At 41.2% G+C, this 25190-nt stretch overlaps 1 protein-coding gene and 1 pseudogene across 3 annotated transcripts in view; both read left to right on the top strand.

The window, feature by feature from the left end:
• tfec (transcription factor EC) overlaps nucleotides 1–25190 on the top strand; it is a 44978-nt gene that overhangs the window by 8137 nt on the left and 11651 nt on the right. For 2 of the 3 annotated variants that reach the window (XM_070992086.1, XM_070992084.1), the window contains exon 2: nucleotides 91–328. In XM_070992086.1, coding sequence (XP_070848187.1) covers nucleotides 113–328 — 216 coding nt within the window. In that variant the 5' untranslated portion in view covers nucleotides 91–112. Of the gene's footprint in view, nucleotides 1–90; nucleotides 329–24388; nucleotides 24496–25190 lie in introns of those variants that run through there. The other variant, XM_070992088.1, reaches the window with a different exon arrangement.
• LOC139350504 (histone H2B type 1-B-like) lies at nucleotides 20363–21389 on the top strand (annotated as a pseudogene).

Here is a 25190-nt window from a genome sequence, read left to right as displayed (position 1 = left end):
ATTTAATAAGGATAATAGAACAATTTCATTAAATGACTATTTAACTCACTGACTATTTGTTATTTCCTTTTTGTTGATGTTGTTGCTTAGATCCAGTTTCGGGCTGTCAGAAATGTTCCAGTCGTGCTCGGACAACCAGTGGATGACTGGTCAGGGAGACGACGGACAGGGTTTCTACGATTCTGGACCACATCCGCATAGCTGGCCTCAGTTCTACCACCCTCGGCCCAGCGGCACCGTTCATCATCCCCGCTCTCAGTATCCCTACGGCAAAGCCTACACCAGAACGCAAACTCCTGTTTGGCACCAATCCCAAAACACATGGAAGGTAGGGAGCCGCCACTGAGTGTTATGGTAACACTGTATAAATCAAAACCAAAGCATTATTCATGAGTTACATATCAACACGACTTTACAGCCACGCTAGCAGCTCGGGGTGTACTTATGCACTGAGCTAAATGCTAACGTAAGCAGCCGTTAGTAACATAGTGCCACACAACAAAATACAAACTGCAGTTCCTTTATGGTACTCACAAAACAAAAACTATTTTCATGGTGGGGTGTGGAGGATGAGTTGCGGAGTCTCACAGCCTGGCAAAAGAGGCTGCTCTGTAGTCTAGTGGTGCAGCAGTAGATTCTTCTATATTGCTGGCCAGATGGGAGCAGGGTGAACAGACTGTTGCTGGGGTGGGTCTTGTCTTTTAGTTTACTTTGGACGGTGTGCATTAATATTAATGTGTTGGAATCCAAGGCTTAAAAAGGCACAGTGATGCAGTTCTGCTGCTGTAAAGATCACTCTCTATCCGTACCTCGCTCTTCTCTATACATCAACTGGTCTCCAAATAGCTGCCTTGTCACTCTCTTTACATTTTCATGTCTGGTGTCCAGACAGAGAACTGATCACAATGCAAACAACCTCCACCTCCAGTTTAAAAGATCCACTATTAGTGTGAGTTGTTCTCATCCACACACCTCCCCTACTAGCCCATCACCAGCAGCATACAATTACTGAGCTGTCAGGTTACAGTTTTATCACACGTGTAATTACAGAGCTCCAGCAAATGGATCAGCTGTCATAAATATGAAACCCAGCCAGGTCGTAAACACAGCGGGCCTCCTCTGATGAACCTCCTCCTGCCTGCTGCATGTAAACAACATCAGTGACACATTGTTTTCGAGGCCTTCGAGAAACAAAAGGTGAGCGCTGCTCATTTGCAGGCTCCCGATTTTAGTGACATTACTCTCCTCAAATGCTGCTTTCAGTGACAGTACATAAGTGTGCTTACAGTATGTGTGTAACCATCTGCTGCAGATACATAGTGGCCTAATTGTGACCATATTGCTGTTGTTCACACACGTCCGGAAACATTTGAATGAACTCTGTGTTTTAGGGGTCATTTCTTTGGAATTCTGTCTCCATTGTCCAGCCAACTAAGAACCCCACACAATGTGCTGACAGATCACTGAGCCATGACTGGCCACTGCAATTACTGTATGCCATTCGATGTATGCATACTGTGTGTATTCATGTGCTCTTGCATATATGTGCATTTTTTTAGATTGCACAAAGATTGCAGGCGTCAAGAGGGATTTCAAAAAAATCGGATCTATTTTCCTGCTTTGCTTTGATGCAAAAGTGAGACTGAATTTTGGATGTTAGGGATACATTTGGGCTATTGTGAAAGGAGCCAAATGACTCCCACATCGACTGGAGCTGTCTCTTCGGCTTTAGGGAGGAAATTTGTGGAAGGGAGATATGAATCAGACTATTCGAGGAGGAGGAACAGAAAACATCCCTCCATTAGATGGATGACTGATAGACTTCAAAGCATTGTTGCAGTATGTTTCTCACGTCTGTAGGAAGCCTTTCATGTGCTAACGCTGCTCTGGTGTGTGGTGTGTGTGTTTGTGTGCATGCAGAAATGCATATGGGTGTTTGTGAGTTGACTACTGCCGTAACGTACAAACTGCCATCTGCAATACCTGAGACAGAGAGGTTAGGTAGATGAACTACTCCCAAATCCAAACCTGGTGTGTTCCAAAACTGCTGTCAGTAACACAACAGCTCAAGGCTCATTGGTCTAACGTCCATGGCAGAGCCTGTGAGCCACAGTGGAAACAGACACATAACTTCAGTGTGTTTTGAGTGGTGAATGAAGCCATGCAAACATTTCCACATATTCAGCTGGCCAGCTTGTACACACTGCGGCAATCAAAGGCGTATGCAGCTGTTTGTTTTAAACTGTCATTTTGTCTGTGCAAACATGCTCAATTTAACCTTACAACACAACATCATCTGGAACCATTAACTGAGAAAAACCTTGGTTTTGCACAGTGGAATGTTTGGTTGTAGATTTCAAAGCGCGATCAAATGACCATGACGATCCAAACTGGAAAACCCTTCCTCGGTGCCTGCACAAGGTCAGCTACAGCTCCATTACGAATAGTAAGACATTCAGGGATTTGCTTCAGAACACTCCAGTGGAGCAGATGTTGGCCAAAAACAGGAACTGACACCTGAGCACTGAGGTCAGGTTTTAGATTATGCCACCCTGCTGTACCAATGACAGACAGGGAGAGAAATGAGAATGTGTGTAAAGAGGAAAATGGTCAAAAAGCAGTGAGAAAGAGGAGCTAAGGCAAAGAGGGAAAAGGAAAAGACGGAGGAGAATGGAGTAAAGGAAAAAGCAGGAAAAGTGGAAACATAGAAATAGCAGAGAAGTCAGCACAAGGAAAAGGGAGAGAACCGAGATATAGCCAAGATTGTCGCGAGGGAAGGGAGGAGAAGAAATCAGAGGAATGCGTGAGACAGTGAGAGAGCACAGAAAAAGAGGAGGGTGTCAGGGCAGCAGGGACACTAGCGAGGTAAAGCATGGGAGAGTAGCAGTGATTGGTTTGGACCACCCATCTGGACTGGCTGAGCGCCGGAGCCGGCTGGACTGCGGTTTGCTCACTGGACTGGATGCATGGATGAATGAATGGAGGGTTCGAGGCAGACAGGAGTCCCGTGTAATGATTCAGATGGATGGAACAATGTGCTGGAAACATTAAATATGTCCATGGAAAATACACATGCAATCACCAGCAACTGCACGCAATTAAGGTTTGTTCCATATACGGTATCAGTTCAGCAAGGTTCAAATGGATCTTCGTGTGTTGTTCATGTCCCTTGAAAATTTGAAGGCACGTCAACCATATTGAACTCAGTGACAGCAGAGAGCCCCTTGTATTATATAGAAATTAGATTATAAATTATACATATTAAATAATAATTAAATGAATGCAACATGATGTCACTATTTACCTGAAAATAACAGCTTCAGAATCATTTTAATGGTACACTGACATGTAATACCTGCCCCCAATGCTTAGTCGTGCACTATGTAACTTGGATTTTTGGGTACAATCCCCCACTGGAAGTGCATGACACTTTACGGCACTTTAAGTCACACACCGCCAACTGTCACAGATGTTTTTTTTTTTTAAAGCAGGTAAAAATGACCATTATCAAATAGCAGTGAATAGTTTTGGTACGTTTTTTACAGGCTGAGTTTTTGACCCCTTCTTCATTCTCAATTAGCAGTTTGATTTATGCAGCATACTGCAAATGGAATTAGCTAATCAAATGAAGACTCAGACTCAAATTGTGTTTGCTGTAGGACCTGAAACAATTAGTCCAAACGGGACAACAGTCTCACTGTTTTTACCCCTAAAAGGCAGAATTATATAGTGTACAGTAGTTAGGAACCTAATGAGGAAGGCTTTTTTTAAGTTGTTGCCATGAAACTGTCATTAACGTGTAAAGGAAACACTGTCTGCTTTTCTAAACAACTTATATTCACTAATAAATCGCTAATGGCTCAGAACCCCCATAGTGCTCCAACAACCATGTTTTTATGAGCATGAATCAGATGAAAAGCTTGTCTCCCACTTGAAAAATCAACAATTACAGAAGTTCTCAAAGAACAAGTTGAAGCATACATTTTATGACAAAAAAAGGAAACAAGTCAGTGTTCCAAGTAGATTAACATGAACGCTTTCTGTGTCATTATCCAGTGTAAGTCTGGAGCCTGGCCTGATTACCTTATTTTAGATCAGCAGCAATGGACATATCATTCCTTTCCTTAACAAAATAACTCTTAGACATCATTGCAATCACCTTTTGATGTTGCCTATGATACAAATTACATGTTTTTACACAAGTGGGCAATGAAATTGCTTTGTTTTGGAGAGATTTTTCACGGAGGTCTTTCTCTTGACCCCTTCTGATTTGGCAGGGTTATCTAAGACACTAATAGGATTAGACAGAATGGCCCTCTAAATGTTTCATGTTCAGTTCTTTAGTGTCTCACACAACAACATACACATACACACACATCACCACCCCTCCAGCTCACCTTTGACCTCCTCCTACGCCGATTGTTCTTACCACAGCCGAGATCAAGCCATTGAACTGTCCCGATAATTGACATACAGAACAAAAACACAGGCCACTTCTGGATAAAACATATCATAATCCCCCAAGGTGGGGTGGTGGTGGGGTTTCAAGGCCACCAAGATAGCTATTCACAGCATCCAGAGACATGGAGAGACCTCCGGGAAAGACATTGTGAGGTGTTGGTATGAGACTTGGTATGACACCCCTGGGAAGAATGGTGATTAGTAACGAAGAGGATAGACTACACTCAAGGGCATTTGTTACCATCGTTAATACACATGGAAACAGACACATGGCATTGACTAATGCTCGCTTAATGCTACTAATGTGTAAAATAGCCAGCAAGTAAAGATGGTGCTTTTTTGGAACAAGCTTGTTCTTGCTCTTGCTGCCACTTCAGCCGGAATTATACTTGGTTGATCCAACTATCTGTCAGGAAGTAGGTTCAAAGCTGACATGTTGATGTCATATCCCTAAATTTGAGTAGTACAGGAGAAAAATCTTTGAATATCACCTGTGCATTCTGTTTCATCTGCCGTGCAGATGAAACAGAATGGGAGCACTGAGGAAAGATCATGAGGATGGCTTTCTTAATCGCACAATCCACATGTCGGACTCAACTACGACATTATTTACCTTCTTTATGTAGCACTTAAGAAAGATCACGGTCTTACAGAAAAAGTCAGTAGCAACTTGAGACACAACATGTTTATTAACCATCAACCAAAACCACAATCTTTGTTGAACCTTCATCAGTGTGCTTTTATTGTCTAAACCACACATAGCACTCTGGGAGTGAGCCCCAGCCTCCAGAGTCTACCTCCATATATTTGATTAATTTGCATTACTACTATAAAAATATAAATCCTAAAATAACACTTCAAAAAAGTTTCTTTCTACCTCATATAGGGGGTTGGGTGTCTGGGTGACAAGTCTGCAAGTGATTAGGTTTTGTGTGGATAAGATTAAGCAATGAAGTGATCAGTGACATGGTAAAAGTCCTAAGTACTAAGAGACAATGGCTGTTACTAATTATCTTAACAGCACAGGCCTCATCAAGCCCTCTAGTCTCTACTGCCACTGTTATCTATCCACATCTCTTTCACATGCATGCCTTCCTTCCCCTTGACAACCATCCCAAACATCACGAGAATGGGTTTGTGTCCTGTGTTGGTGTGTTTGGCTACAGTCCTTCAGTCACGTCCCCGTTGTCATGGCAGTTTATTATATTTGAGCGACATTTTGAATGTGACAGTGTGGCTACAACTGCTTGTGTTAAAAATCGGAAAAGTGAAAAAATTTGTGGTGTTAACACCCTTTTGGATGCACAAGAAGAACAGCGAAATCCATCCATCCATCCATTATCTATACCGCCTATCCCTTTCGGGGTTGCGGGGGGCTGGAGCCTATCCCAGCTACAATGGGCGAGAGGCGGGGTACACCCTGAACCGGTCGCCAGCCGATTGCAGGGCCACATGTAAGGACAAACAAACATTCACACTCACACTCACACCTGCGGACAATTCACCTAATGAGCATGTTTTTGGTCTGTGGGAGGAAGCCGGAGTACCCGGAGAGAACCCACGCATGCACGGGAAGAACATGCAAACTTCACACAGAAAGGCCCCGCCTGACCCGGGGATCGAACCGGCAACCTTCTTGCTGTGAGGCACGCGCACTACCTGCTGCGCCACCATGCAGCAAGAACAGGGAAACGTCCCATTAATTCCAGCTTTGGAGTGTTCATGCGTTATTGTTACACTTATTGTTACACCCCCGCATTATATACATACATTATTGGAGTTTTATCAAATCTGAATCCTTTCAAATTCCTTAGTGAATCATATTAGATTACCTTTGGCCATTTGCAAGTCAATAAATACTAAAATAAGGCCAACGCAAAGATGTTCAATCAGCTGTTGTTGGCTGAGAAGGCAGAAACACTACAGATCTCAGTGGAAGCCTAATTAACTTCCACAACTTGTAGCTCCAACCTGAAAATGAAAGCAGCAGCAGAATACATGAAATGTTCATTGAATGTATCTAACACGTTCAATTACCAGTTGTACTCTGCTGTACTTCACTTCATATGAAAACTTTTTGCTTTTTTTTTCTGCTGCCATCTTGACCAGGACTCCCTGGTAGAGAAGATATTTTATATATAAATAAATACTGTCATGATATAATTTTACTGAAAGCTGATAAACAGCAATATTGTAACCGTAATACTTCTTGTATTAGTCAATGTTGTCCATCGCACTAAGCCTTGGACAACAACATGCATTGTGGCCGCTGCAGCTACCTACATTTGATTCACTGATGCCCTCTTTTCACCACTGGGCCACACTTCCTCTGGTACTCATGTCATCAGTGCTACAACATATACATCCACTCATCCAAACATTCAACCTCGGGCGTCACCGGGGCCCCTGCATACTCCATAGCCTTTATAAGATTAATGCAATAGATGGAGCAGGTGTCTGCCAAAATTCCATTCCTATTTAAACCTCCAAGCCCATACCAACAACCTAATCCTATTAGGCCTAATTGAGTGAAATCGACAGTCTTTTTCAGTTAAACTAAGTTCATGCACTAATAAGATTCAAAAGGGGGGGGGGGGGGGGGGTATAATGTGTAGGGAGTAGTAGTGTTAGTGTGTAGCTGGGGAAGTGGACAATGTGCATCAGGGAGCGAGTAAGCAGGGACTGTGTGCTGGAACCAGCATAGGCTTCCCGCTGGGTTTAGGGATCTGTGTTTAAGGAGGGAGGGAGTGGGCTGGAGGTCTCCCCAGAGGCTAGATAAGCTCAGAAGGGGGGACAAGAACAACATAATTGGTATTTGGAAACCCCTTGTATGTTTGTATTTATGATCCATTTGTAACAAACTGTGCGATGTATCCTTTGATACTTTATGATGATATCGGGGCGTTAAGTGTCATATTTAAGTGCATGTGTGAGTTAGAGTGGGCATGAATACAGTCATGTAACCACGCTATCACATTGCTGTAAACAGCAATAGAACAATTCCCAACAATGCAGACAGAAAATGTAAAAAAAAAAAACAACAGTCATAATAAAACAGATTAGAACAGATTAGAAATGATATGTTCAATTAATAAAAGACTGCTCGCCTCAGATTTTCAGGGAGGAAATTCCAGGACTGAGGGGCTTTACGCAACATCCCCACTCATATGTTTTCCTTTTAAATATCTTTTGCTATGTTTATGCCCAGTGTTCACACTACTACATTGTGAAGAGTTGAAACACTCAGGCACTGCGTTGTAGTCTGGGCTGTCACCTGTCAGCCGAGCAGGTGCATTTTGTGAAGGTGTAACATCACTTTTTGGCTTAACTCTGAATACAATAATACCATCTCTACACCAAAATTAGTGCATATATGAGGGTTTTTTTTAAACATGGAGAAACCCGCTAAAAATTGGTAATTGGCTTCTTTCCCATCACCAGTAGATGTGTTTGCTTTTCTGTTTTTTTATACAGTGGCGATGGAGATACAGTGTAATGAGTTGACAATTCTGTCTGATATCAGGCAATATTTACGTGGCAACATCCAGAACTTCAATATGCAAAATAATAACATGTGAAACAGGGCAAAAAATTAGCATTTCCACCTGGATGACATTCCCTTCACTGCCATCACAAAAACTTGAGTGAATGTTTGGAATTTGTTTTTCAAATGAAAGGTCAAATTACAATCACACCCCATCAACCAAATCACAAGGGTAATGTGATTTTTTTTTTTTTTCCAATGAAATCATATGCAAACAAGGACTGCAGCACAGGAATAGGCTGTTTATGTTATGTTTGCAAGAAGGTCAAATTTGAAAGTTGGTATATTTATACAGTAAGCACATAAAAATACTGTGCACTGCAGCTTTCCTTTAATCTATACTAGGAGACACACTTCCACCAAAAACTTCCTGGTAAGAAAGCACCCACAGGATATGATCTACAAGTGGTCCTCAAACCAAAAGACAGTAAGAAACGCCAGGCTAGGCCTTAAAAAGATTAAAGAGCACGTCGCCTCAATGAATCCTTCCTGTTTTTGGCTTGTGGCTACTACATGATCTTATCTGGGCCCTTTGTTAACATCTCTCCCCCTTTGTTCCCTGTTGAAAGACAAGATGAGCAGTTGTGATAGCAAAGCTTCACACACACAAACACTCTCTCTCTCTCTCTCTCTCTCTCTCTCTCTCTCTCTCTCACACACACACACACACACACACACACACACACACACACACACACACACACACACACACACACACACACACACACACACACACACACACCAAATTAAGGAGGTCAGAGTGGGACACAGCGTTTAGCCAGTGGCGTCAATGGCCCAAGGGCCTAACCTTTCAAGGTTGCCCATGGCCAGAGGTGCAACATGGGACTCCCTTTGAAGACAACATATCCAAAAGGACTTAAAAGACAAAAGGTTAGCATAGGCTTTCAGGGATCCTATGTGGCTTTCAGGGACAAACAGGCGACAAAGGGACTGAAGAGGTAGTTGACATCTAAAAGGAAGCGATAAAGCAGATGCAATAGGTTTTTTAAAGTAATAGCACTAAGTTAAAAGATGTTCATGAGAGATCATTATTATTATGTCAGTTTGTTTCATTGTTACACGATGCTGATTTCTCACTCACTTTAGAGATTTTTTTTTTTACTCAACGAAACCTTTTTGTTTTATTCTCACATTTTTATGTCTCCCAAGCATTCTGCCTTCTGTCACAAGGCAGCGCTCACTTCCGTTTCATCCATTCATTTATTTACATCTCGAGTCATTGAGGGCATGACCCCATTTCCAAAGACGTCAAGAGCACAGTAAAAGCAGAATGGGTCAAATAATGACTATGGGACCAATTTAACAAGGCATTGATGTCTGATGGCATGTTGTCATTATGGGTTTATAATTAAATAGAAGCCAATATAGCCCACTAAAATAGGTCAGACAGACTACAACATACAATGTGTGATACTGCAGGTCCATGCTGGTCGTTGACAGCAATAATGTAATTTGTCCGTTCGTCCATCCTCCATCACTTACTTTTACTTTATGAAAAATGTACATTTCCATTTTATGTTAAAATGTTTTTTTTATTCAGTACGCGCCATCAATAAATATTTTTCATCACAGTTTTTAATTAATGAAATGAATGGTTCACAGATACAAATGAGAATCAGGGAGCGTGCTATTCCATATCGTTGTACTGCATGTCAGCTGACATATGTTTAGCCTGCAGTTTATCAAGAATTCCTTATCATTAGTTAGTCTCGTTATTCACTATCATCACTTTTCATTGACTGTATGTTTATCATGAAAATAGCAAAAATAATAATGAAGACATGAAGAGGTCTGACACATATGGCGAATTACTAAGAGAAATCACTCTTTACATACATTAAAAGCAACTTGTTGGTAGGAAAGCTGATTGACAGCCATACTGTATAGAGTGTAAATCTACAAATTAAACAATGCAAAAAATGTTTACTTTGATGAGTTACTGTGCTCAGTATTAAAATGTTAAGAGGAAGTCCTATCCTTGAATGAAAAAAGGACAGGACTGAAGGGACTGATTTCACTGAATTTCAATCAAGAAAATGAGTCCTAAATCAAATAATGTTGATTTGGAACATAAACCAGTGAGATTCTGCACTAATTCAAGTAGTTAGTGTTTTTTGCTGTTTTTTTTGCTGTGGAGTCAGCCTGAAGTGACCTTTTTAAAACAATAAATTTCTGATACAACACTCCACATTCATGGTTCAGATGAAGGGAATTATAAACTGCCTGACAGATAATTAAACCATTATACACTGTCTATTCTCCTAATCATGTCAAAGATGGGATGCCTTAATAGACATTTCCTAATCTGATTACATTTCTTCTTTTCTTCTGATGCAGTTGCAGAATGGCATTGCCTTTGTTTCCTGTTTTTTTTTTTTTTTTTCATGAAATCCTGCATAAATGTCGAATTGGTTTCCTCAGGAAAGAATCTGCACAGCCACTTCTTTTCCACAGAAAGCAAAGGAGAAGACAAGATTCAAACGACAATATGCCCAGCGTATGCCTAAAGTTAAAGGCTGTACATTTGTACAGTCTGTCCTGCAACTGTTCCCATGTTAAAGACAAGTGCAAGATATTTTGTAAACTCTTGTGGACTCTCAACAGCTCAATTTGACCCTAAACTAAGAAATGCGTTTCAAATTGCCCGTTAAAACTGGCTGAGACTGTGAAAAATCCAGAGGCACAAACTCTTTGGTCACTTGTGGGAACTTTAGAAAGACTTCATTCAGTTTGAAGGAAAATACTTTAAATGAAGGCGAGTGAGTGAGAAATTATACTGATCTTTGTTGTGATCAGCAAAATAGTAGTGTGTTAATCACGCATGTTTTTCAAATTTCAAACTTTTTTTTGTTGAATGTGTAGTTTGACACTGCTTTCTTGATGCAAGTTGGATGAGAAAATTGACATCACTCACATGTCTGTCCACTAAATATGAAGCTACAGTCAGCTAGCTTAGCATAAAGACTGAAAACAGGGGTAACAGCTATCTTGGCTCTGTCTAAAGGTGAAACTAGAATTAATGCCTCGTGACCAACCAGTCAAGTAGCAGTTTACAACCCTGTCTATTTGAAGGAATTTAATCAAAGGTATTAAGTGTCACTATTTTGACATGATTCCAGGGATAATTTCCAGTGAGACACATGCTGTCTTCACTTAGAGACTATTTTTACAGAGGAGCACAGAGGACTGAAAGAGAGCTGCATCACCTCGAGCTCAATATCAGCAAAACCAATGAGCTTGCGGTGGACTGTGAGAGGAGCTGAAGGCCCGGACTGGGGTGGTGGCATCGAGGCTTGGAGGTCAGCGGCTCAGCAAGCTGTTACTGAAGGCCAGCTACATGTCAGTAATTCAGTATTTGACCAAATGTGAAATATCATCACAATCTCCATTTCTGCTCCTGAGCTATGGCGTTGAATAATGGCCATAACATATCATCATCATCATCATCCTCATGATAACATTATGATGCAACAGCGAGGTTGACATTGAATGTCATAGTCTCATCATTTTGTTCTGCGAGACATTTGTGTGAAATTGTGTCATAATTAGGGTGAGAATTCTTGAGTTATGGCCTAAAAAGTGTTTGGGTCACAGTGACCTTTAACCACCAACATCGAATCAGTTCATCCTTGACATTTGCCCACATGCATGGACAATCGGAAAACATAATGCTAAGTAGCTGCTAGTTGTAGCTTCACATTTAGCATACAGACATGAAAGTGGTATCAAGCCTCTCATCGAACTCCTGTCAAGCATAAGTGACATATTGAGTTTTCCTTTCACACAGTTTGAAACTAACTTAACTTTAAGGCTGGCTGGAGAATATCCGCCGTTCTACACGCATGCAACTGTCAAAAAAAGTAAGGAGTTGTAATGGTTAATACATTCTAATCAGGCCATTTAAATGTTTTTAGTGTAGTCTGATTACAGAGTGTGTGTGCGTGAGTGTGAGTGATGCACAGCATGTCACAGTGTAGAACTATGAATGAATTACTGCAAAGAAGTCGCCTGAGGTCTATGAAGATCTGATTTGGAGTTTAACCTTAGACGACCTCAACTGATCCTCGCCAAAATACTACTTATTTGCTTGTGTGCATGAGAGAGAGAGAGAGGGAGAGAGAGAGAGAGAGAGAGAGAGAGAGAGAGAGAGAGAGAGAAACTGAAGAGTGAAAAGTCAAGAGGGAGGGGGAAAAAGAGACACTGCTAAGTTAAAAAAAAAATCAAAGAATTGGAATAATTGGCATAATTCAAGGTGGCTGGGCACAGTCAGGGGGAGTGTCAGTGTTGGGCGAATCTTTTGCTATCCTCAAAGAGAGACGGTCTGCACAATTAGCCACACGAACTCTGACCCCGCTCAGAATAATTAATGAATAACAGAGGGGATAAAGACAAAAGGCGCAGAGCGGTCTGGTTGAGTGGCGAGCGAGGGTAATACATCAAAGAATGCCGTTAATTGGCCCTGTGGCTTTCATTCTTTGCCCTATTTCTTTCAATTCATTGACTCAAAATAATGGGTTCAGGTTCATTATCAACAGGTCGTAAGCCCTGGGAGTGCCAAAATTCAACAGGAGAGCCAGGGGTGTGTGTGAGCGAGTGAGTGTAAGCTTTGGCAGTGCATGTGTACAAAAATGTGTGTGTGTGCAATGGCTTAGCTTTCGCCTGGCCCCCCAAAGTCCTGACGACATCAGTTCCACACAGGGAAAACTAAGAGTTGTGTAGTTGGGGTGAGAAGGGAGCAACAGGCCGCAATTATCAAGAATTTTTTTTTAGTTGCTCAAGAATTTAAAAGCGCAGTTTTTATCGTGGGTGTCTGTGAATGCCACACGTTTCGCCACGATGCTGGAATATAACTGGTACGGACAGGTAAGTGAAACTGACACACCTACTCCTGTCATGACGCTTTCGGAAGTGTAGATGATCACAGCACGATGCATGATGCATGGCAGAAAATAATCAAAGCATTTTCTAATCTTAAAGCTTAGCAACTATATTTCCGTGACTTCAAATCAAATTTCCAAACAATATATCTGTGTCATGTATTTGTGTGCTTCATATGATGGGCGCCCTTGTTTCGGAGAGCTGTGACGACTGTTTTACACGCGGAAATAAAGTGAAAGAGGCACCCACGCTAACATTAGTGCTGAATAGTATGGATTTAAAGCACATTACACTCAATCAATTTTATTCCTTCTTTTTACGTACTGAAATTATTCAACCCTGAAATCTCTTTTAGAACGATCATATCAAGCTAAACGGAATCAAAGCACAGCACTGTACTGCTAATCTGTGGAGAGCACAACTTAACTGAAACGTGAGACTGATGACGTAAAGAGCAGATAAAAAGTTACTGGAGTTATTACAGTAGTCGCCGACTATCCGTATGGGGACAGTCACTGGAAATTAAGCATTAACTTCTCTATAAGACCACTAATTTATTTGCATCATCATAATTTCATTGTGCTGATGTCAGATAGCATTTTGTTGTCCAGTAAAAAAACAAGTCTCTCCATATCTGGTGATCACAGCTGTAAAATGCTTACTTTTGCAAAATGTGACATAAACCATTTAAAAATGGATTATCTGATGCATTGTCACACAGGTGGAAACAGGGCTTTCTTGGAGATACACTGTTTCACTGGACTGATTTGATTGGTGTAATTCAATGAATCTATGGCAAAATGCTGTATTAGACAATCCAGCATTCTCCGACGCTCTTTGGACTGGCATGTGGAAATGTTGTAAATGAGGATTTACGTACTCAAGGTCAACTAAGTTCTCTCTATTAACCCATCGAATCCTACTACCTATGATACCAGCAATGATACAAGATAGCAGGATTAAAAATCCCAGGTCATGTGAATTACTCCCACTCATGAACAGAGCCAGACACAACATGACAGAGCGAGGGGAAGGAGGGGTGGCTAACTCAATCACCACAACTTTGTCTGCTCACGACACGAGATTTTATGAGAAACACCTCACTGCTTGTCACACATCCTGAAACACTTCAGCCATCCTCTTGGACGACCACAGCACCCCTCTCTCTCTTTAATTGCCATACGAAAGGCTTCCCATACCTGGCTGAGCCATGTCAAGCAATTAATACCGTGAAATACGCCTTTTAAGTGAGTCTTTTGGTCTCTGGGGTTCCCCATTGTGATGAAACGATTGGTGTCGTCTCACGTTAGCCTTGCACAGGTGCCCTCTCTGCCTGCACATCAGATCATTAACATAACCAGAGATGGAGAGACAGATAAAGACAGGAAAAGAGGGAGGGAGAGAGCAAAGGAGAGAGAGCGGGGAAAAAGGTGGAAGGTTGCATCGAAATTACGATAGATTAAGATTGGTGGGAGTCCTAAGTGCTGAATGCACGCATGACCTCTGGGTAGTTCAGATGCACACACAAAAAATGCCGATGAAAATAAACGTTTTATTTCAGCAACTGCAAAAAATTCCAAACTTGGTCGCCATTGGTTTCTGCATCAACAGCTTTTTGTCAAAGTTACGTAACAGTCATGTTGTACGGCAGATAAAAGGATGGAAATCCAAGACTTTTTATGAGAAAGTACAAGATAAACTTAATTTAAATTGTATTTTTTGCATTAATAAATGCACAACCGCATTGCCCCATAAAGATAAAATAATGTTGATGTAAATGTACAGATACTGTAGATAGCTGCTCTGTGTGATGATTATCACTATGTCAGGCCAAGCTTGAGTGCGTTTATTTCTATAACATGCTGAAATGAACTGAGACCAATGGCTGTTTCTAAGGTAGGAAATCAATCTAAAAACTTCTAATATGCTTCAGAAAATGCTTAGCTGACATGTGAAGTATATACAGTTTGTCTGAAATGGACATGCACACCCATCAACAAGGTCCTTTAATCCATAATGCATATTGCACAGTTGCAAACTGTGCACACACTTGTGTCCCTCAAATTGATGAGATGAAAGTGATCAGACGTAAATATTAATTGCAGAATTACAGCAAAGTTGCGTGATAATTTCTGGTGCACTGGTGAGATCTGTCGTCGTGAAAGCTTCACAAACAGCAGGGAAAACAAGCAGCGGAGCGATATTCGTTTTAGTTCATGCATGCATTTTCTACGCATACGCAGAATAAATGCAATAAACGCATGCTTGAAGATGAACACTGGTGGGAGCAGAGGACACCGAGTCGCTTCATTTGGGTTCAGTTGAAAACATTTGCACTGGATAGCTTTGCAAATATAGTTTTCTTTTCTATACTTTTTACTTCTTAATTGTAATTCAGTGACCTGGAATGAGCATATTTAAGTCAAAGAACCCCTAAATATTCAAAGTTGAAACTTCAGTTGGACATTTGACCTCTGTACAGTGATGCATGTGCACACTGATCTCCATCCAGATGAGCATTTTAGCACCGTATCAGAAATAACCTCCGTACAGACCGGCATGCCTGAACACGCCTATCACATGACCATTCACATACACTGGACATGCGCATGCTTGTGTTTGCCTGGTGCCCATGCAGGCAGTAGTAGCTTGATAAACAGTTGCTACCATAAACAACAAGGTCACAACGCCTGCAAATCACTATTAATTAACTACTGGTAGTCAAGGTTCAGATGGATGGATGAGGGTACAGAGCAGCTGATACTGGATGGTCCATGTCCATCGCCAATGTTTTTAACATCCTTACTTTGGTTATGGTTAAGAACAGGTTGTAGTTATGGCAAATAAACTGTGGTTCAGGTATGGTTAGGGTTAAGCAACTGAAGCTCTTCTCTGGGAAACAAACTGGTGTCCTGTATGAAAGTCAGACTACATCCACCACCCTTACCTCCACACCTTAACTTTGTTCACACATGTAAGACACACTGATTCCTGTGCGGGTTCTGTACACTGGCAAAGGCTCTAAATCATGCGGTGCTGAGTAGTTTACTTCATTAATGAAATCTGTGCTTAAATACGATTGTCAATGACCTTTTTTCCCAGGATGTCGAGGCGGCACTGTTGTCGTTTAACACTAACTTTTCTCATCAACATGCAATGCTGTTGATGAGACAAGAGGAGGCTAAAAAAAGTGGTTTAAAAAATAGAAAGTTTAGCAAAATATCTCTCAATTTTCGTTAACAAAAAGATGATACGTAATGCTTTTCAATGCAGCAGTTATGTTTCCGGTGCTGCGTGCACCATATCAGGTCTACACTGGCAGCAAACGTGAGCACAGGCCGGACTCGGTGAGTGTGTGTGTGTTTGTGTGCGTGCGTGCGTGCATGGAATGGGGTGGAATGCCGTTGTGAAACTGTAGTAGGTATGTACTGTATGGGAAATGCTGCATGTTTATTTCATGCAGCACGCAGAGCTTCAGTCTAAAACTAGAAAGACCTTTAACCAGAAGCCATCCACCTTGCAATCACAAACAGCAGCGTGTACCTAACATCTGAGTGGCTAACTTAATAATTGATGCATTTTGGCATGTGGCCTATTTAGTGGCATAAAAATGCTGTGTTTATTTGTGTCCACAAAATAAATTTGATTTGATTTGGCTTCAAAGTGAGTCTGGATATATTCCTCAAACTGACAGCATAGATGAGACACTTTAAGCAAAACTGCATTCTTCATCATTCACTCTATGTTTTTAATCAGATAATAAGATGAAATATTTTGTGAAATAAGTTTGACTAAAATTAAGAAAAAACTAAAAAACCCAGACGTTTTAGTCAACTAAAACTTTGATGACATTGACTAAATATGATAAAAACGTCTGGCATCTCATATGATGTACGGCTTAGGCTTCACATGTCCAAACAAAATAGACTTGTCAGATGTAGGCAAGAATCCTTTGAATGTGTAGGTGATGTTCAACGGTCCTTTGAGTTCCTTGTGTAAAGCCTCCAAAAAGACCAGTTCTGATTTGATTGGTGCAGCTGTTTCAGTGAATCCGATTAGGCGAATAGAAGTGGCTGGCATGTGCACTGGAGGAGGCACATGGTCGTCTACAACGGAGAAATTGGAGAAAACTTTGTAGCCCACTTGAAACTGGCAGTGACTGAATGATAGAGAAAATAAATTGAACTCAGGCACAGCTAATTACCCAATTTACCAGAGACTGGCAATTGGAATGATGAGAGAGGACGACTGGTGGAGTAGCATGATCCAATAAAGCAACCGGAAAATAAATTTTGAAAAAAATCTGTATTGATTATATTAAGAAAAAGAAAATAGGAGATATATGTGCAACGCTGATTTGGCTCAGATTTTTTTTTTTCACCAGTGAAAAGCTACAAGCTGCACTTTGGATTTAGAGGTCCCAACATTGCCTGAGAGAGAGATTCAAGCTAAAACAGAAGAACGATGTTGTCATGGATGCGGGTCAGTAGAAAAACTTAACAGGCACGTGATAAAAGCCAGAGCACCACCTCTCACTCACTTTCATTTCTCGTCTTCCTCTCATGCACTGCTGGGAAGGGGAGCGCTGCCTCCTCACAGGAGCTCGCTCCTTCAAACGGCAGGGGCACAAAGACAGCCGAACAGAGCAAACAAACAGCTCTTTGTCCGCAACACAAACCATATTATTATTTCTGGCAAGGTCAGAGTTGATTTAATTTTCTGCTTAGTTCTCATTAAACAGCTATTGCATTATTTAATTTCCCACAATCAAGTTAAAGGGCGGGTGGGGGATCAATATATCTCCACCAGAAGCTTTTGAACACTGCCTGGCAAATTTAGCCCACAAATGCACTTTATGTTGGTTAGGGAGTGCAGGATCCTCTTTTTGATGCCATGTTAAGCTTCAAAGGTCAGAGGAGCTGCACTGAAATATTTCTGATTTTGATCTTCACTCTGGCGATGGGAACTCCGGCTCTATTCAGGGTATCAGATCATTTGGCTCAGCTCAGCAATGAGAGCCGGCTCTTTTGGCTCCCGAATGGCTCATCATTTCATCACATGTGGCTTCAGTCAGCCAAATTTAACAATGTTTGACCTAAGATGGCATGTTAATATGTTATTCAGATAATAATTTCCAGAATACCAACATTTTACATTGTGCTTGGTACAGAAGTCTTAAATAATATAAAATCTAGTACATGTGTACGCCAGCACAGTATACAAAGGTCTCACCATGCTTCATGTTATGACCAAAGTGAGACATTTCTGGATCCTATTCAAGCAATGTGTTATAAGATAATCCTATTATTCTGTCTTGTCTTAAATGATCAAAAAGAGGAAATCGGCTCTCAGACAGGAGACGATTCCCATCGTTTACTTGAAGAACTGCTCATAGACCAGACTCATTCATAAGCAAGACATGACTACTTCACTCCTTTCAGTTCCAAGAGATTAAAGACTAAAGATTTGTGCAAAGATAAGTAAGTTCTAAAAAAATAGAAACAATCAAAGTGCTCAGAGTCGCTCACTATTCACTGTAAGCTGTTGTTTAGTGATTCCCATGATTCCCCAGTGATTGTGCCGTGGCTCAGTTAATTTGAAAAAAATGTGTAATTATGACACGATGCTAAAATATTTCCTCCTACTGAGTCAGCTGAAACACCTGAACACCACATGTTGCGATTGTGAGTGCATGTCAGCTAGTTAGCAAGCAAGCAGAGAAGCTTAGCACACAATGCATTGTAAAGAGTAGGCAATTAACAATTACTTAGTCAGAGCTTTTGCAAAAAGGGCAAACAGGTGAAATGAAACAAGTTAAACACTACTTAGACTAGATGGTGCGGTACTTTCCATAGAATCGCCTGAATGTTGTGCAGTGAGAAGTGAAATAATCGATTTCAGATACAGCTTCAGTCATTTAAGTCAGTATCAATGTCAACAAAAACTCATGTCGAGAAAAAGGTTCTGTGATGGTAAAACACACTGAAAATGTACCAGGAAGAGTGTTTTGACATGTGGGCTGCCTTATAAAAAAAATTGAAGCAACTGCTTCCAGCAACTTTTCCAGCCCATTATTTTAGATATATTAAGACATTATCAATAATAGAAGCCTAATAACCAACTCAGTCATTACATGATGTCTAATATATTCACACTGAGCTCGAACACTAGAGTCAAACTTTTGTTGTCTCCAAGTCTTTTTTTTTCTTTTTTACATTACTACATATTATCGTCCATGTCATCTCTTCCATTGAATGAGTCCTGACCATCAATTCTTGCTCAATCTTGAAAAATATCTTCAGACCATGCACATCTGCTCATTGAGGGAAGTTTCTTTGTGCTCACTTTCAATCTCAGCCAGAAGCCAGTCATGCTACAATATGCAACTTAGCCCAAGTGTGACACTGAAGCTTGAAGTCTCCAGCCTCCAAGGTGAACAAAGCAAACAAACAGCTCTTTGTCCCCAGCACAAACCTTATACTGTATTATTGGTTCTTGTAAGGTCAAAGTTGATTTAATTTTCTTAGTTCTCATTGAACAGCTCTTGCATTATTTAATTTTCCACAATCAAGTTAAGGGATGGGGAGGACGAGTGTGTAATCAGAATATCTCCAATTCATCTCTATCGAATCTTGATCATTCATTCTTGTCATGTTTTCTGCTTCCATATGGACGATTCCTTCAGATCATATTTACTTTACTATCAAAGGCTTCTTTTTCCTGAGCTCATCTTGAGATAATTTTAAACAACAAAAGTACAAGAAGCAAAAATTGGATTGGAATGATTTTATAAAAATGACTTCTGACTACACTTTGCACTGCATTGCTGCGGATTTATACACTGAGATAAGACAGTAACATTATTGTATTTGAAGTCAGAAATGATATTTTTGAACGGCCCATATGTCAAACACAAGCCACTTTTATGATACATTTTTACTGTGTGTGACATTATGTTATGGAAGAATGATTATGAGAAATGTTTCATAATTGAGTGAAGTGCAAGTTTTTGACCGCAAAGACAAAACTGCTCTGAATCTTAGAGACATAAGCAAAGTCGACAGCAGGAGTTAAAATTAAGTGTATCTAGAGTGCATTTGACATGCATTCTTTACTGGTTATGAAAGCATGAAACAGTAAGGTAAACTGAGTCTCGAATGATTGAGTTTCATAAGCTTCTTCTGAGAGTATAACGTGGATTTTGTCTTGAGGCTGTTGCCCAGGCTTGAAAGGCCTTTACTTCGGTGAGCCAGGACTGTCTCACAATCAATCATGTGCATAATTTTAATAAGACTTCATCTTCATAGTTACAGCTGGAGCCCACTGGGGCTTCTTTTCACTGTCTGCCAAAGTGAGAGATTAAACTTGTCTGCAGTACAGCTTTCTGACATCATTCAGAGTGGCAACGCTAACAACCGGTCTATCCTGTTCTAGCTCACTGGACAGTGAGGGTCAAGGATGAGGTGCGCCTTTCAGGAACACAACTACGACACAGCAGTTTACCCACAATCCTCTGCTCTGTATTGCTCAGTGGCTTTGACCTGCCTTTGAACGGCAAAGATTAGATCCCATTTTCCTTTGGTTGTAACTCCTTTTAGCACTGTGAATCCAAATTTGGTGATTTAATATTTGAAATTCAGTTGAAGAATTACATGCACCATAAAACCTCAAAGCTTGCAAAAAGGTGTGGTCTGCAACAAACCTACCAGTTTACACTGATGTGACTAGACGAGGTGTGTCGTTTCCATCACAATGACTTTTTACTTCAGTGTTTCTGTCAGCTTTCTAAAGTTCAGTTTCACGCTGCCTTCATGGGAATAGGACGTCAGAGTGTCATCTAGAAAAATTCCCCAACATGGCGTGTCAGTTTAGGAACATGGACGCTCTTCCTTATGGAGAAAAGAGTTTCTTCCTCTTGAATTTCTCCTGAGTATACACCTTAAAAGTTGTGTTATTGATGACATTACAAATTTACAGGAGGGATATTCAGCAGTGGGACTTCCAGTGGATGCAACTTAGACAAACTCTATAACACCACTCTAAAGCACCTGACAAACTAAGTCACAGCAATGCCATCAGCCAGCATGACTACCGCTGAGAAGGGGGACTTTAAGCAGCTGAAACTTTTCTCTGCAGCATTCCAAGATGGAGGGCTAAGGGCTAAAAGAAAGTTTTATCTAAAGCCAAGAGCAGCAAGAAGAGGAAGTGAACCAGGAAGAAGAGCTACACCATCGACTGTACATGCACATGGTGCTGAAGCAGGTCCACTCCGCCAATGGTACATCCTCCACAGCCATGGTCATCATGAACTCCTTTGCGAGCAAAGTGGCCTCCCGTCTGGTGTATTACAACAAGCGCTCCATCAACACCTCCAGGGAGATCTGGACCGTCATCCACCTGCTGCTTCCCAGTGAGGCTGAGCTGCCCAAAACACTCCCTGACTGAGGGCACTAAGGCCATCACAAAGTATACCAGCTCCAAGTAAACTCACTATTAATCCCAACAACAGAAAGTTCGGTCTGAAACCCTCTGTGCTTTTTTACCATCCGCCTTTTCCTTGGAGGGCTGCTCTGGATTTCCATTGGAACAGTTAATAAGAATGCGTCTTGTTTGGCATTTCTGACTGATAATAGTAAAGAACCGTGGTAGCCTTCACCAATGTTACAGCATCGAATGCCAAAGAACTAAAGAGGTTAGAGTATAAACCATTAGTGTCGATACTGAGTGCACACAAACCACTCTGTACATACATTCCACAAGCTAATCTGACAACAGGACATCCAAGAATGTACGAAAGGAGCTAACCGCAGTGTTTACGTATATGTCTCAGTGAAGGACAGTGTGCGTGTGTGTAGAGGGTCTACAGTCTCACAGGTGTTCCTGTGAACAAGCTCCTTTTCACTGCTCACAGAGAATAATGTGCTCTAACCAATTTAGCAGCAAAAATTGTATTATTCCAATTTTCGACTAATTACATCTCTGTACTGACGGGGAGGACAGGCTGCACTGCATCCTCCTCTTCATCATTCTCCCACCTCTCTTGCTCTGCTTTATGAAGTCTTTCGGTTGGCTGAAACTCTTGTATTTTTTTCTATTTGTAAAACTGGAAGTAAATGAGTCAATAACAAACTAGAAATCTGTTTTTAGCCAATTTAGTTTGTCATTTAAGGTATGTTCACTTAAACTTTGGCACAGATACTGAAAAAAAATGCTTTGTAGTTGCTTATTATTGTGCAGGAAATACATTTAAAATCTCTCTTGGGCCTTAATGATACAGCAATGTGTTTAGGTGAGAATGTTAATCGGTAAAATCATGTTTGCGATCAAATCTCTGCTGGTGCCTGAGCCGTGTTTTCCGTCTTTACTGTAAGTATGAGCTTTAATTATTTTTTGCACCGCTGCGGAGGCAGACCATTTTCATAAATTCAATATTTCATCAAGGTAACAAGCGCACATGCACACACATAGTTTCACGTGTAATCCAGTTAAAATGGCCGTAATATTTAATTCATATGAGAATCATTAAAGTGCAGTGGTGCTGTGTCCATTATGCATTCCTTTTCTAGCAGGATAAAACAGTCCTCAGATGTGGGAGCTGCACTTTGAAGTGTTGTCTCAGAAGCAGGCCAACTCTTACAGGAAGTCCCTGATGTTTAAAACATGCCATGCAGGGGGACTAACAAAGGTGAGCACTTGTGGCTTGCCCCAAGATGAGCCAAAAATGGCCATGCAGGAATTTGGCTAGATCTGATAGAATGCTTACACAAAGCAGACATCGGGTAAACAAGAAGTAGACAAATATACACGTGGGTAATGTTGAAGCAGTGAGAGTAAAAAACACAGTGCTGTGCATGTACCAACAGACACATGGACACAGGCATGAAGACACAGCAGACATAAAGAGTCTTTTTGACCTTCAAATAGCAGCAAAAATGACTTGGACACAGCAGTATAAGTAATGCTCATCCGTCCAACTGATGAGACCGTGCATGCTATTAAACTGCTCGGTTCTAATGAGAATAACTTTTGTACAGATACTATCAAGACCGGCATCCTCTGTTTAATGAAATCATCTGCCATGGGCACGTGTGGGACAAACTGCAATTTAACAGCTGAGAGGAGACATTAACTTATTGTACATTACAGTGTTAAAATGATTCTTTGAGAACATTATCTGTAGCGGCTTGATTCAACTGAATCACTGTGATTCGATTTGCCTTATTCCACTCAATGTCCTCAATTTAACTTCTGATGTGTTTATTATTAAGTATATCAAAATGTGTAAAGCCCTCAGTTAATGTGTAATTACCACTGAATCAACTGTGAATTGAAAACTGTGGTTCTCAATGTTTCAGAACAAAGGACTACCATAGATTTCACTAAAAAGCAGCAGTAATCTGTGGTAGCATCAGTGTTGTGCAAGTTCTGCTTCTGACTTGTCAGTTACATGACCCATGCTGGCATGCCAACTTTTTTTTCCAAGGATGGCGAAGTCACGACAGTCAATTCTGCTGCTGACTGGCTCGTACTTGCTGCTTTTGTTGGTTAGGTTTAGGCATGAGGAGTGAGAATGGGTTTGGGTAAGAATATCAGCCAACCACAGGCAGAGTAGGGCGGGTCACGCCATTTGTCAGCTACATTCAGCTCTCCACATGTTCAGCGAATGTGCTCTTTTGGCATGTTCATGCACAATGCCGGTTAACACTGTTAGCTTCTAATGCTAATATTTTTGCAAGTGAGCGTGGTGCGAGCAAAACAAAACAAAAAATAGGCAGAATAACTGAAAAAGTTTTTGCTAACCCTGATCAGGATTTGAAAGAATGGGCTTTCCTGTATTTATTAAGTTCTTGGCTTCTGATTCAACTGATTGTTTTTATTATCTGAAGGTTGGGACTACAGGGAGGATTTTCAATGACCTCGTTCAGTTTTGCTGTGTCTAGGAATTCTCTGAGAGCCATTCTGGGAAGGCCTGTGTTGGCCCTTGTTGTGGCCTGACAGTGACTGGGACATGATAACAACTTTATTTGAGCATACATCTGTGTGTTTTAGCACATTTGTACACATACGCAGATTACGTTTTTGTCCGTTGCCCTGGCTGTATGTGTGACTGTAGTTTGATGGTTAAAAAGCTTTCCAAGGGAAGTGGGTGTCACGGAGATAACCTGGGAGAATGTGCTGAGCTGGGCTGGATGTTCTGCAGGAAGGAAAGTGTGGTGATCCACAAGCAGGAACTCACACTCTGTCAACTTATTACACCCCTGCACACACGCACCACCCAACCCCCCTAACTGCCATCTGTATTTCTGCCTCTGTCAGGTCTTTCCCTGACCGAAAACACACACGCAGGAAACGGCCCGTGCGTCTCCCAAATAAGCTGATGTGTCATGCCTTCCCTTCCGATATTTCTGCAAAAGCTCAGGAAGGAGGCTGCAGCACCTCTCTTCTTCTTCCTCATCGTCTCCCCCTGTCTCAGTGACACACAGCTGTCGCCCTGACAGTTCTCGTTCTTTTGTAAGAATCTGCAGCTCCTGGGAGCCATGAGTCGCTGTGTGGTCAAAGTGATAACCCTGACAGAGATCCAGCTTCTACAGGTAGGAGGAGCGACTCAACTACAGGCCAGGGTAATCAGGACAAGATAAGATATGGAAACATGAATGTGTGTAACTATGTGTGAATATGTTTGTGTATGCATGCAAGGGTAATTGTCTGTGTTTTATAAAAGTCAGGCACCAGTGAACCAGAAAAACTGAATAGCCACAGTGAAACGCGAACTTTGCGATCACATTGCGAACCTCGTCTTATCTTCCTTCACATTTCACAATCAAGGGTGTGCGGTTGCAGCTATTTACTGGTCAGCAGGCTCAGCATTAATACAGTAAGCATGTCTGAGAAGTCATTTTGTTCCACTTTCGTCTTATCTCTGTAGATTCATGATGGGAAAATGATAACTGAGCATTGCTGCATTCCCTAAACGTGTCAATATGTTATGAAAATACAGAATTTTGCAGAAATGAATCCAAACCTCCGGCTAAGTTTTGTCCATGATTTGTACAGCTAGTTAATGTCACCATCATCCAGTGTTTCATAAGTTGTTGGATTTTTCTGAAGTGAAAGGAGAACTTGGGCAAGACTGAAACTGAGTTAGGCAACAGCTTTTCATTTAGAAGAAACACCTGGGAGTTTGTCTGTTACAATGGCCTCGTGGGTGCAGCATTTCAGCAGGACTAAGGAAATACACCTTTTAACTCAGAGGTAAATCACACCACTCTTAAATGCATGCCACAAA

Source organism: Chaetodon trifascialis, chromosome 22, assembly GCF_039877785.1.
Source record: "Chaetodon trifascialis isolate fChaTrf1 chromosome 22, fChaTrf1.hap1, whole genome shotgun sequence".
NCBI classification, from domain to species: domain Eukaryota; kingdom Metazoa; phylum Chordata; class Actinopteri; order Chaetodontiformes; family Chaetodontidae; genus Chaetodon; species Chaetodon trifascialis.
This window is presented reverse-complemented; position numbering and strand designations above follow the sequence as displayed.